At 48.9% G+C, this 11592-nt stretch overlaps 1 protein-coding gene across 1 annotated transcript; it reads left to right on the top strand.

Annotated features, from left to right (window-relative positions):
- The first annotated feature begins 827 nt into the window (after window positions 1-827).
- LOC143426258 (uncharacterized) lies at window positions 828-7204 on the top strand. The gene is made up of 7 exons (XM_076899608.1): window positions 828-887; window positions 1744-1936; window positions 3835-3976; window positions 4623-4825; window positions 5047-5160; window positions 5239-5550; window positions 6890-7204. Exons 2-7 carry the CDS (start codon window positions 1760-1762, stop codon window positions 7202-7204), a joined length of 1263 nt encoding a protein of 420 aa, XP_076755723.1. The 5' UTR covers window positions 828-887; window positions 1744-1759.
- Window positions 7205-11592: the final 4388 nt, after the last annotated feature.

Below are 11592 nucleotides of genomic sequence, written 5' to 3'. Positions count from 1 at the left end.
CCGTTCGCGGAAAATCGAACCGTTCGCCTTACGCGGGCGAGAGGCATAAAACACAATTCGCTACGATTTTTTTTTTTTTTATCGCTCTCCAAACTCGTGTTCGTCCGGTTCGTCGATCAGAAACACCGCGATCGTCGATTCGTCCGGTTATTTCGTCATCGAGGTTAACGCGAGCAAAAACTGGAGAGCGATCCTAAACTTCTAGCTGGTATGTACGTACAACCCAGGTAGATTTCCATTACCCTTAACGCTTCCACTATCGCTACACCGTGCTCATTGTTCGTTCTTCCCCGCGAATCAGATGGGACTTCATTAACGTGGATACTCGCAAATGAACGCTCGCGTAATCGTAAAGTTTCGCGATGTCGATCGTTGCTTTTGGCTGGGCCGAACAGTGCACCCATCGAGCGACGAGTGGTCGAAATCGTGGATTAAATCTGTTGTTTTTATTCATCAATTGGCTGTTTCGTCGAGTAGCCGTTTTGTCAGCAATTCCCATGCTCTCATGACAATAGCTTCGCGGCATGGTTATTGGCATCGTTAAGCATCCCTTGGTCGTTAATAACACTGAAACTTAATTATCCACCCATCACGAACTGGCAGACCAATGATCATCAATCTCGCAGCAAGCAATATCAAACAGAATATGTTAGAGGCGAACGGTTACGTCGTGAATCGAGTGCCCCATAAATTCGATCGTTCCGTTGAAAATCGTCTTGACCAATCGTCCGTTTGTCACGGCTGGTGTATCGTGGCTCGATGATTAATCAAAATTCCTTCAGCCGTTGACCTAGCACGCGTGGAACGATCGTTCATCTTTTCCAACAGGAGGACCAAGAATCGCCGTTGGAGGAAGTTGAAGAAATCCGGACGGTCAAGTCGAAGCCGTAAGTAATTCGTTTACATAAAGAAATCTCCTTTTAACACCCACGCGAGGAATGTTTCGCGTTGTTGTGTATTTAGATTTCCGACTTGTCTTGGGGAGGGAGAACGCGTGGATGTATACAGTCCCGCGGCACGCATAAATCCGACACGTTTTATTTTGTATCCGCGAATTTAAACTTCGACCGGTTAGAAAAACGCCGCCGTGGGGAAAGTGACGTTCGAACGCGTTGCTCGTGATTTCGATCTCGAAATAGTTTAATGATCACTGGATACGTAATTTTAGTCCGACGTGTAGGCCGCGTGACGCAAATCGAGGCCGTCGGGGGAAACAGGAAATTACCGCGGACATTCGCCGATTTTCTAGTAATTTTCTTTTTCAATTACGTAATGTTCAGTGTAATCGTTTTATCGGCCCGTCTAATCGATCGTGCATCGTTCGTCTCTGTATCGTTTCGCATTATGTTGACACGTCGATTATTTTCGATCAGAACATAGTAAATATTTGGGAGCACTTGCCATTTACGAAAGCGTTAGACATTCCGAGGTGTCTCTATAAATACTGCTAATTCGACAATTTAGTTATTCTCAACCGTTGGCATCATCGACGTGTATATTAGCTTCATACTTGTCATCTCGCCTTATGTTTATAACTTAATTTGACTCGATTGCAACTGAGCTCGCGCGCAAGTTTCGCGAATAACCACGAAATAACTCTCTGCAGAGATATTTCGCAACGGGTGCGCGAAAAGTACCGCACGTGGACTAATATTTCTCCACGATTCGGTTGAGAATAAATTGTAGAAAAGCGAAGTAGCCGTTAGGACAATCGGATTGATCGAGCGCATTGAAACGCGACAGGGACGCGGTGAAGTCGATGGAAAGGTTGTACGCAGTGGCATCGGAGGAGTTGCGTGTCTGGTCGATTTGGCTTACGATGATCGGTGACTTAGCCGACGAATGGCAGAGATGGTTACGTGCTCACATCGATCTCGTTACGCGACTCGCGGAACAACTGCGCGCAATGGAAAAAGCCTCGAGCCAACCTAAAGAGGTGAGTTTCATCACGGACCAGGTAGAAAGAGACCCATCTCTCGTCTCTACGTTCTATCTACACTGCACGACACGCTCGACGATTCGCATTTATATTTCGAAAGTATGCGCAATCGAGTGCAAGCAGTCGGGTCAACCTCTTGCGGAATTAGAGACGACTAGAACAGCTTTCGAACAGTTCCCAGCAGATCGAGCGGTAACGATTACGGAAATTCCAACGTAAATTCCCAAGCTTTAATCGCCGCGTTTCCATTGAAACAGACAAGTGACGAGCCCGGTGGAGATTGATGGTAAAGTACACGAGACTTCGCCGATGAAAATTCATAGACTCGATGGGAACTTGTGTTTTTCCATCAGCGGGTATGAGCGAGGATGACGGAGCTGTTGAAAATTTCATGCTTCCCCCGCGATATCGTCGACTATTAAATTTTCCAATTTCCTCTGTCGCGGAGCCGCGACTCGGTCTCCGGGTGGGTCGTTTAAGCGCGAGAGATTTCATTTCGTCGCAGCTTCCTCGCGCGGTGCGTTTCACCGACGTTGACGCGCGAGCAGCATGATTTACGCGGCCCGCTGGGAATAGCCGAAGTATCTTCGCATCCAGTGGTCGGTTAACCTTGAGCACCGCGAAAACCGAAGGGCGACGCGTTCCACGCACACCCCTGTCCGTGGTGCTCAGGTGTTAGCCGCACTTTTTCACTCCATCCGCGGAGATTTATATGCGATTCCGCACGCCACGGCGCCGAGGGAACGCGTTTAAATCTCTCCCGCCTATCGCGCCCCTCCCTCAGCCCAGTGCCAGTGACTTAGGCAGACGGGAAAAGTGGAAAGAAAGAGAGAAACGAGACGAAGCGTCTCGACGCGAAGGCGTCGCCCACGCATCGTTGCTCCGTCGGCTCGCGGAGGCGGTCGACCTTCGGCGGGGGTGAAGTCGGTCGAAACGAAGCGGCTGTGGATGGACGATCAATCCTGGGACTGTAATATATTTAGTCGAGAGCGCAATCGGCCAGTTCTTAGTTTAATAAAAGTAACCGCTGTCGAGGAAATCAGGGTCACGGGGAACGTATTACAATTACGTCGTAGATCAATGAGAAAAATGGGCGACCCTCACGGTTTCGCTGTAAAGTCCTGCGAAATCGAGCAATATTGACTCCGTTGATCGATCTCGCGGACGTTCTAGCCGAAAAAATGTATTTGCCGCGTAATTTTAAACTGTCCGCCGGGCGATTTATACGGCTGGAGGAAAGAGAACCGTCTTACGTTTTTCTCGCCCTTCGCCAGGCGGTGAAGAAGATAAGAGAGTTTAATTTTCCATTTAATATGCATTAATCGCTCGGTGCTCTGTTTGCACGGGCCAAACTTTAGCGCGATTCGTGCCAGGGTGTACCGACGTGCTCTTTCTTTTGCTCCTTCGCCACTCTGTCCTCCGTTATAAATCACATTTCTTCTCCTTTCTCGTAATAAAAGTCCTGGTCACGAAACACCTTCGAAATTCTTATCAGTACCCGGGCGTTTAAAGTTCCACGATCTTCAAACTGTACCGAAGGAGAATTTTTTTATTGGCCTCGGGGAACCACGCGCGTCTAACGACTGATTATTTGCGAGTTCTAATGGAATTACATCACGAGATTGAAAGAAGAGGCGTTCGGTACACTGGAAAGTAATTTTTCAACCCTCGTCCGACCCTTCTTGTTCTTGAAGCGACGGGTACCGCAAGAAAAATCTTCCGCGTTGTTTTACAAATTTATCAGCTTATCCTTGCTACGGACCTAGATGCTCAAAAAATTAATAACTACGTATTTGTACAATTTTTTTTCTGCTCACGCGTGTCAGTTCCTGGCGATAGATTGAAAATTCGTAGAAAATCCTATCGATGACCTTTGAAAATTTTCCTCTCCTCAGAAGAGTCAGCTGGAAGTAATTCAGAGCGAAGTGGATTCAGCGGAAATTTTGAGCGTGTCTGCGGTGGATCAAGCGGAAATTCCGAACGATGTCGCGGAGGATCAAGTGGACATTCCGGGTGAGGCTGGCGACGTCCACCCAGGTGAGAAAAGAATGATTTAATCGAGTTCCTCCGCGGTTACCGTTCTCCCGTTTCTCCCATTCGCTTTTGAAGCAGCGGTACATGAAACACAGGGGTGAATCACAGCGAGAGAAGCAATAAGAAATCGTAATTTCGTCTCAAACTCTTTACTATAGCGTCCTGGTATTGCACTTATCACGAAATAAATCGAAAAGTACGGGTAGTGTCACCGCGGGGCCAAGTATATCGCGTAATGCTTTCACGTTAGCCTAAACAGATTTTACGACCTCGCGAAGGATGCTCTGGCAAAGCTGCACATTCGAGGGGGGGGGGGGGGATAGTCCTATCTCGAAGTTTCTCACATTTAATAACTAATCCCGCGTCTTTTGCGCCATTTTGCATCGCGTCCGCAATAAACTGTTTCGACGGCGAGCAGAAAGTTTCGCTGTGGCTCGAGCTCGAAACGGGACGAAGCGCCGCTGGCGGTCGAGAGTTTTTTCGCCACTGCGAGCAAACGTGACAAAAGTCCCGTGGCGATTTAATTAAGACGAGTGCCGAGTCTCCGAGCGTGGCCGCGTAAAAAGTTCGCTCCGCGCTCGCCCGGCGATTATTAACACTCGATTAAACCGCGGGGATTATTTGCCCGACGAAGGCGTCGTTGTCGCAGAAACTTCGGTGGCAAAAAGGGAAATCTCCATGAACGGACAAGCAACAGATGCGACGGTCGTAGCTTCGGAGAAATCGAAAGTACCGCTGGCGGCCGAGGACGAGGGTGAAAACGGGGTGGAAGACGCGACAGGGATGTGGCCTATAGGCGCGCCATGGGTACATTTGGGGATAGAGGACGCGGTGGACGAGGCGCCGTTCGAGGTAAGAACTTCCTCTGGTGTTATTAAAGATAACAGTCGCGTAGCTTTATCGCGTCCGGTCCCCGCAATCTCGTAAGGATCAGTCCAATCTTACGAGCGAGGAGTCTGCCTCGAAACTTTCCAGTTTCCTCCCCGTGGGGAGCACCCTCCTCGCCCCCTAACTTCCAAACTTTCATTTACACGCCGTAAACTGTTAGAAAAAAAGAGGGAGTTTCCTTGCAGCGATTACCGCTGCCTGAGAGCGAGGAGGAGATGAGGCAGTTCCTGAAGAAGTTCACGCACGAGGCGACCGTCTACAGGTCCTACTACAAGCATTGGAAGGAGACTGCGGATCAGGTAACGATCGCGCGACACGAATCGCGACCCCTTTTTCGTTTTCTGTCCTCGTTCAGAGGGGAACGTTTCGTTTGGCAGGCGATCAAGGCAGTCGGATGTAGAATGGTGATGGCCACGTACAGAGTTCAAGGGAAGGACGAACAGGGACGAACGAAGAAGCCGCCTTGCCCGAAACCGGTGATCGTCAAACGCTCGCGTGCTGCAAGGAGATCGAGACGCAAGAAACCTGCCAGGAAAGCCAGGGGAAAGTCAGCTCCGACCACGGAGGAAGCCGTTCCTCCGTCGTCGATAACTATCGTGGACGAGGAGGAGGCGGTCGATGTTCCGCCGCCGAATCCGGGAAATTCAGCTAATGAGACGACAGAGGAGTCACCAGCAGCGGAAGAAGGGGTATGTTTACCACTAGTCACAGGTTCAACTTGATCCCCCGCTGCCACGAGGTCCTCGTTCAGACTTGTTTGACAGTTCGATCCGATGTTCGACTGTTCGCGCGAACGAGCGCTTTGGTCTTGCTCTAATGAAAAAAGCGCGGATCCATCGGGCACAAAGAGTCGTACGATCGGTTACCGCTGTTTTAACACGAGGGGATACGGGCTCGCTCCCCTCGTATATATTGTTGTATTTACTCGGCGCTTCTTTATGCTTCAAGTTTCGCAAACACGTACCCTTGTTGCTTTCAATTTGTATTGTTCATTCCGCGACTCGGACGTTTGCTTTTTTCCGCGTTTTGCTTTATTTTTCATTTCTTTTTTTTTTTTTTTGTCGAAGTTTCGAGCTTCGGAAGGGATGACGCGGTACAGGAACGCGAGAAGGGGCGAGGGTGGGCGAGGGAGCGGTAAAGGAAACAGCAGCGCGGAAGGTTTTTTGCCCGGCAAGTAGAAAGAGCCCGCAATGGTCAGACGGCCGGACACAGAGGTTGAATTTTATAAATTACAGGGGGACTGAAGCCACAGAACGCCCCCGGCTAAGCAAGAAGTTCTCTCGCAACGATTTTTGCCCGCCTTTTTACAAATACCAGAACGAGGCGATCCCTTGTTCGCGTTCGTTTGATATCCGAGTGAGACAGGGGGCGGAGGGCGGAAAAGCGGACGGGATTCTTTCTCTTTTATTTACCAACGCGAGGGAGCAGTCGGTGGTTCGTTAAAGGGAAACGGACTCGGTCGTTCGCGCGATTACGAACAGGCATTTTAATCAGTGGTCGATGAGCTAATTCGCGCAATTAAACAATTCCATCTTTTTATCCTTTTCGCCGCCTTTCGCTCTATTGATACGATCAACGAAAGCTCGACAAGTACCGGATGAAGTATTTTTTGAAACTTTCCCTCTCGATAGCCGGGGTTCATTCTTAACAACGAGCCTGATTATCCGACGGAAAACACCCGATAACGAACGATCCAGGCTCGTGACTGCTTTTTTTTTTTCTTTCAATAATTTCTCTCGCCGTTTCGCCACTCGAATCGCGATCGATTTATCATCATCGTCGTCATTAAGAGCCGTTTAATTCTCGGTTATACGCTCTCGTTCGATATCGGTATTCTCGGTGGATATCGGGGTATCGATGTAACGCTCGATCGTTATCGAAACGGTAGATTAATGAACGGGAGGCGCGCTCGAAGTATACGCTTGGGTTTATCTTCGACGGAACTTCTTGCTACTTGGGTATCTCACGCCGCGGGACTGCACGAACGAGCGTTTCGTATTTTTGCGGACGTTGTCATTTTTTTTATAGACGGCGAAGAGATCAACAGAGGAGACGAGCGAGGCGAACGAGTTCGCAAAAACGAGTAACAGCCAAGCATCCGTAAAAACGTATGAAAGCGAAGCAGAGGTGTCCGATCTTGTGAGGGACTGTGCACGCGCGGACGAACCTCTGCCTTACATATTCTACGCGAGGGCGGAACCGGATATCGATATAGCTATCGAACACGACGACGAAGTGGTCATCGTCGAGGATACGGATCGCGAGAACATCGTCGCCGATTACAAACGCCTTTTCTTTAATCTGACCGACAAACCTTGCAAAGGTGGAAAGCCGTGGATATAATTGCATTGTTCCGGAACTCTGAAACGTAGCTGAATCCGACGCGGTGATAATAAAATAAACGTTCGCAGCCATGCAGGGGAAATTAGGGCATTCGGCCGTGCTTGCGGCCAATGAGAAATGACTCTATCAGATACGATCTATAGCCCGCTAAATAGAGTCAATTCCCATTGGATAATCATTGTCACGTGTTTCCTCCCATTTGTACGATTGTACGTTTACCAACGTCACCGGTTAGCGCAGCGAAATTTTAATTGCATGGAATCACGTGGATCGGAATGGTAAGCAGGAATAATGCATGGAATAATTGACAAATTCCCATTTGATCGTACGCGAACGAAATTACAACGGCGAACTGGTCGAGAAATGAACACATAGTTTTTTTAAAAAATAACACACTGATTCGTTGAACTCGCTTGTCGAACGATTATTCGACGACGGGGATGAAACTGAGGACGAGCGAAGGATTCTCTCAAGAACAAGAATTCGTTCGTTGGATAAGTGCAACGAAATCGAACCCAACTATGAATTTCCAAGCAGGATTACAGGATTAACTTTCCCACGATTGGTTTGCACAAGCTTGTTGAGGCTTTTCTGATCGATTTTCGCGCGCGCACGCCCCCTGACTGGCTGCAGTTCCGACAACAATGACGGCGGGTAATCTTGGAAGAAAATTTTGATTACGGTTCCACCTTGGTGGCTAGCAATAAAGTCCATTCCGTTTGCGACACGTGGAGGCATAAAATTTGAATCGGCGCTGCGGCATTTCTCCTCAGCAGCTGCCTCTTTCCAGCCCGGGCGGAATTCGTCTTCCGTCTTATCCGATGTCTCCACGCGAACAAACTCCATCCCCCCGTTGCATTTCAATTCCGTCTAATATCTGAATTCGACGTCAAAGACGACGCCTTCTGTCAGAGCTATCCGACGCGTCGACCATGTCGTACGATCAACAGCTTATTACGCAACATCAAAGCACGTCTTCGTATTCGCCGATGTCCCGGAATATCAGCGGTAATTCTCGCGTAGAGATTATCTCCTGGCATCCCTTTCGATTATCGCGACGACATTTACTCGACGGGATACGCGTGATTCAGTTGTCGTGTCTGCCGTATCTGGGAACGTCTGCGCGTTCGATGCGTTCCTTTTTTAGGGAGCGACCAAGGGTGTTCGTTTTAAGGAGAAGCTTTTAAATCGCAATGGCTGCATTGCGAGAACGGCTTTGTTCTCGTGTAGACGCCAGCCACCGATGTCGCGACAGCATCGATCGGCTCGCCGTGATATTATATTTACCGCTAGTCGCCGGGGCTTCGTTTCCGAGATGGTAATTAAGAAGTGCACAGGTGTAATTACCAAGAGCACTGGCGAACACGCGACGCGTACGCGCGGATCGCTCAGCGTATTATCCACGGGTGTAATTAATTTCGAACGATAGTGCAGCTTCACGGCGCTCGCGGTTGCGGCGACCTCCTTGCGCGAGTTTCGGGGCCTCCTCCTGCGAGCGGAGGGCTGGCTCGAGCCGCAAAGAAAGGTAGAAGCGTGAACGCGATACTTGTAACTCAATTAGCCGGAAGTTTTCCGAGGTCGGTTATTTGATTTCCGTCCGAACTTCCAGCCGGAAGATTCTAGACAATCTTCATGGGCACAGCTTCTCCCTTTAGACGAGTTCCTCCTCCCCGGAAGTTTGGACGCTCGCGAGCGAGGCTTAGAGCGCGCTCGATCGAACCCAGACGAGGTTTAATAGCGACTCGTCTTGCTTCGAGATCGCTGGAATCGAGGAATCATCGGTCTCCGTAGCGAGATGATGTTCGAGATCGTTAAGGAAAATTTCCAGTCATTTTTTTCTACCACTATGCGAGGCTTTCATATTCCCTTACAAGCCGTTTCTCCTTCTTTTTTCTTCGTCGTCTCTGAATTAACTTCTCCGACGTATTTACATCTCATTAATTTTAACGACTACTGAACTTCTCAGCCCCGCGACACGGGTCTCGGTTGAGGAGAGTGTTGCGCCGCTTCGAGCTCGCCGGTAGATTACTTTTCGGCGGAGAATTTTTGAAAATAAGTTCACGAGAGCGGATGGCTGGTTTAAAAAACCTGTATAGGTAGGCTAACGTGCCTCAAAGGGTATGTTTGTCCGGTGGAATATCAAAAAGTCGAAGAGCCAGAGTACATCTTCCAGTTCGTCTTTAGAACGGTGTTGTTTGGCGACCCCCATTAATTTCGCGTGCGCGTCGAAACGACAGAGTCGCGATTCCTAATCCGGAAAAAAAGGTGACGCTCGTCTGCTCCTCTGCGCCAAAATCGCAGATCGTCCTGTACCTACCTTTTGGCTGGTCGTGATTTATTAGTTCGAACGGCGGACGGGAAGGCACGGGAAATAACTTTAAATCTATGCGCATCGATCGTTTCACGAGCACGGCCTTTCGTAGACAACAGAAACGGACTACTCTGTATTAACCGTATCAGTATGGAATGTGATTTACCGTCGCCGGTATAACACGTAACAGTTTACGTAGGGCGGCGGACTATCGATATTTTCTGAGCTCTCCCGTCGTATGATTTATAACGGCCGCGTCGCGTCGCTACCTCAAAGGTCCATTCCGAATCGAGAAATCCGCTCGATCCTGAACGAAACAGCCGATAATTCAGAAGGCGCGGCTCGATGAGTGGAATTTTAATTGGGGCATCTGTTGTTCGTATCTGGGAATTTCGCGCGCTACGGTTCCCGGTTGAAAGTGGTTGCTGTTTTAGGTAGTTTCACGAGGACCTGTTCCGCTTTATGGAAACCGGTGTCCGTGCGTGCCGGTGAAAAATGGTCCCGGGTATGCACTTGGGAAAAAGCTAGTCGAGAGTGAGAGAAAGAACTTGAGAAAATTGAACTGCCAGACGCGCCGCGTATATTTCGACCCGAGGAACTCGCGGTAATATCTTGTAATCCCTTTTTCCCTGTCGCTTTATCGCTGATGCAACGACTGTTTATATTTTTGCCATCCTCGCGGAATTTACGAATGTTAAGAAAAAAAAAAAAAAAAAAAAAGAAAGAAGAAAAAGAAAAAACAGGAAAAGGGAAGAACGAATCGCGACGCGCCAGTTACGAGGGAAACTTTTGTTCGCCAACGGACCCGGTTCATTTTTTCTCGCGCTTCTTCCGACCTCGGAGAATTGATCAGCGTCGCAAATGGCAAAAAATCGTTTTTCGAGTCGGATCCGTCCCAGCCCGGTCCTATTTCCACGGTCTGAAAAACGAAGGACCGTTAATATGATTCAAACTCTGTCCGGGCCCGCGGTGATTTATTGTTTCAATCGCAGCACGAAATACCGGGGAAGCAGTTTTGAATCTAGGCTTATCGATCACCGGCCACGAGCTGCATGGAGCTCGCTCTCAGGCACAGTGGAAACAGACGGCCATATGTTAGCCGCATTAGTACGACGAGTGACTTTCAATCGAGCTGCGTTGCCAACCCCTTCGCTGCTCCCAGAGAATGAGAGAGAACGAGAGAGCGAGAGAGAAGGAACATTCTTCGAACGTCGATATTCGAATTCCTGTTCCTTTTTGTTGCCCTCGAGTCACTGTGGATACCTTCGAACAAACAGCTTCGCAGTGACTTTCTTTCGAGTCAAACTCGATCTCGTACGATTCGACGGGACAAATTTATGAGGGGTGCTCGTCTGAGGGGTATTTCAGAAATTCGTGGCTCGTTTCGAATCGCGGAACGCTCCCAATATTGTCTCCTCTTGCTCGATGCTCGACTAACGGTCTGGAATGATCTAAGACGTTCAGCTTACGGACGTTATTTCCTGAAAAGAGCCGACTCGATCGTATCGATCGCTGCCTGCGATGGTAATGTATCGTAACTGCCACTGTTCCCTGCTACGGTTTAATGAAAATATAACGATCCACAGGAAATCGATGTTACAATAGTTGTAAACAGTACGCGAGCTGTAAAATCCAGCGCCAAGAGCGTAATATCGCGAGTGCTTTTGTTTCGAGGGAAGCTTCCATTAGAAGCGGAGCGCACCGTTCGAACCATCCCCGCGACGCTTTCGGTTATGAGATTTTATTGGTAGTATTTCCGTCACCGAGAGCAGACGGATGGTTTCTTGAAAATTGATGTCGACGCCGGTAAACCAGATTCGTCGAGCGTTTGATGTACAACGGATCGGGCGCAAACATTTGTCAAAGCCAATGCGATAAACACGTAGATTTCCCCAGGATTTCGGAGGCTCCCGCTAACCCGGAAGACAAACATTAGACGGGTTTCCGTCGTAAACCACGGTTATGCATTTCATAAATCGAGGCATCGCGCATTTTCGCCGTTCGATCGCGAAAGAACCGATCTCGAATTTTTCGCGGTTCAGCGGCGGCAGCTTGTTGTAAAAAAAAAAAAAAAAAA

Source organism: Xylocopa sonorina, chromosome 1 (assembly GCF_050948175.1).
Source record: "Xylocopa sonorina isolate GNS202 chromosome 1, iyXylSono1_principal, whole genome shotgun sequence".
NCBI lineage: Eukaryota > Metazoa > Arthropoda > Insecta > Hymenoptera > Apidae > Xylocopa > Xylocopa sonorina.
Note: the sequence above shows the minus strand (reverse complement) of the source record. Positions and strands in the feature narration are given on the sequence as shown.

What these genes read in the sequence shown, in the direction of transcription:
- LOC143426258 (XM_076899608.1), top strand. Translation starts at nt 1,760, where the DNA reads ATGGAAAGGTTGTACGCAGTGGCATCGGAGGAGTTGCGTGTCTGGTCG. An exon ending in GGAAGGAGACTGCGGATCAG is followed by an intron (nt 5,161 to 5,238) that starts GTAACGATCGCG and finishes TTCGTTTGGCAG; the next exon opens with GCGATCAAGGCAGTCGGATG. An exon ending in CACCAGCAGCGGAAGAAGGG is followed by an intron (nt 5,551 to 6,889) that starts GTATGTTTACCA and finishes TTTTTTTTATAG; the next exon opens with ACGGCGAAGAGATCAACAGA.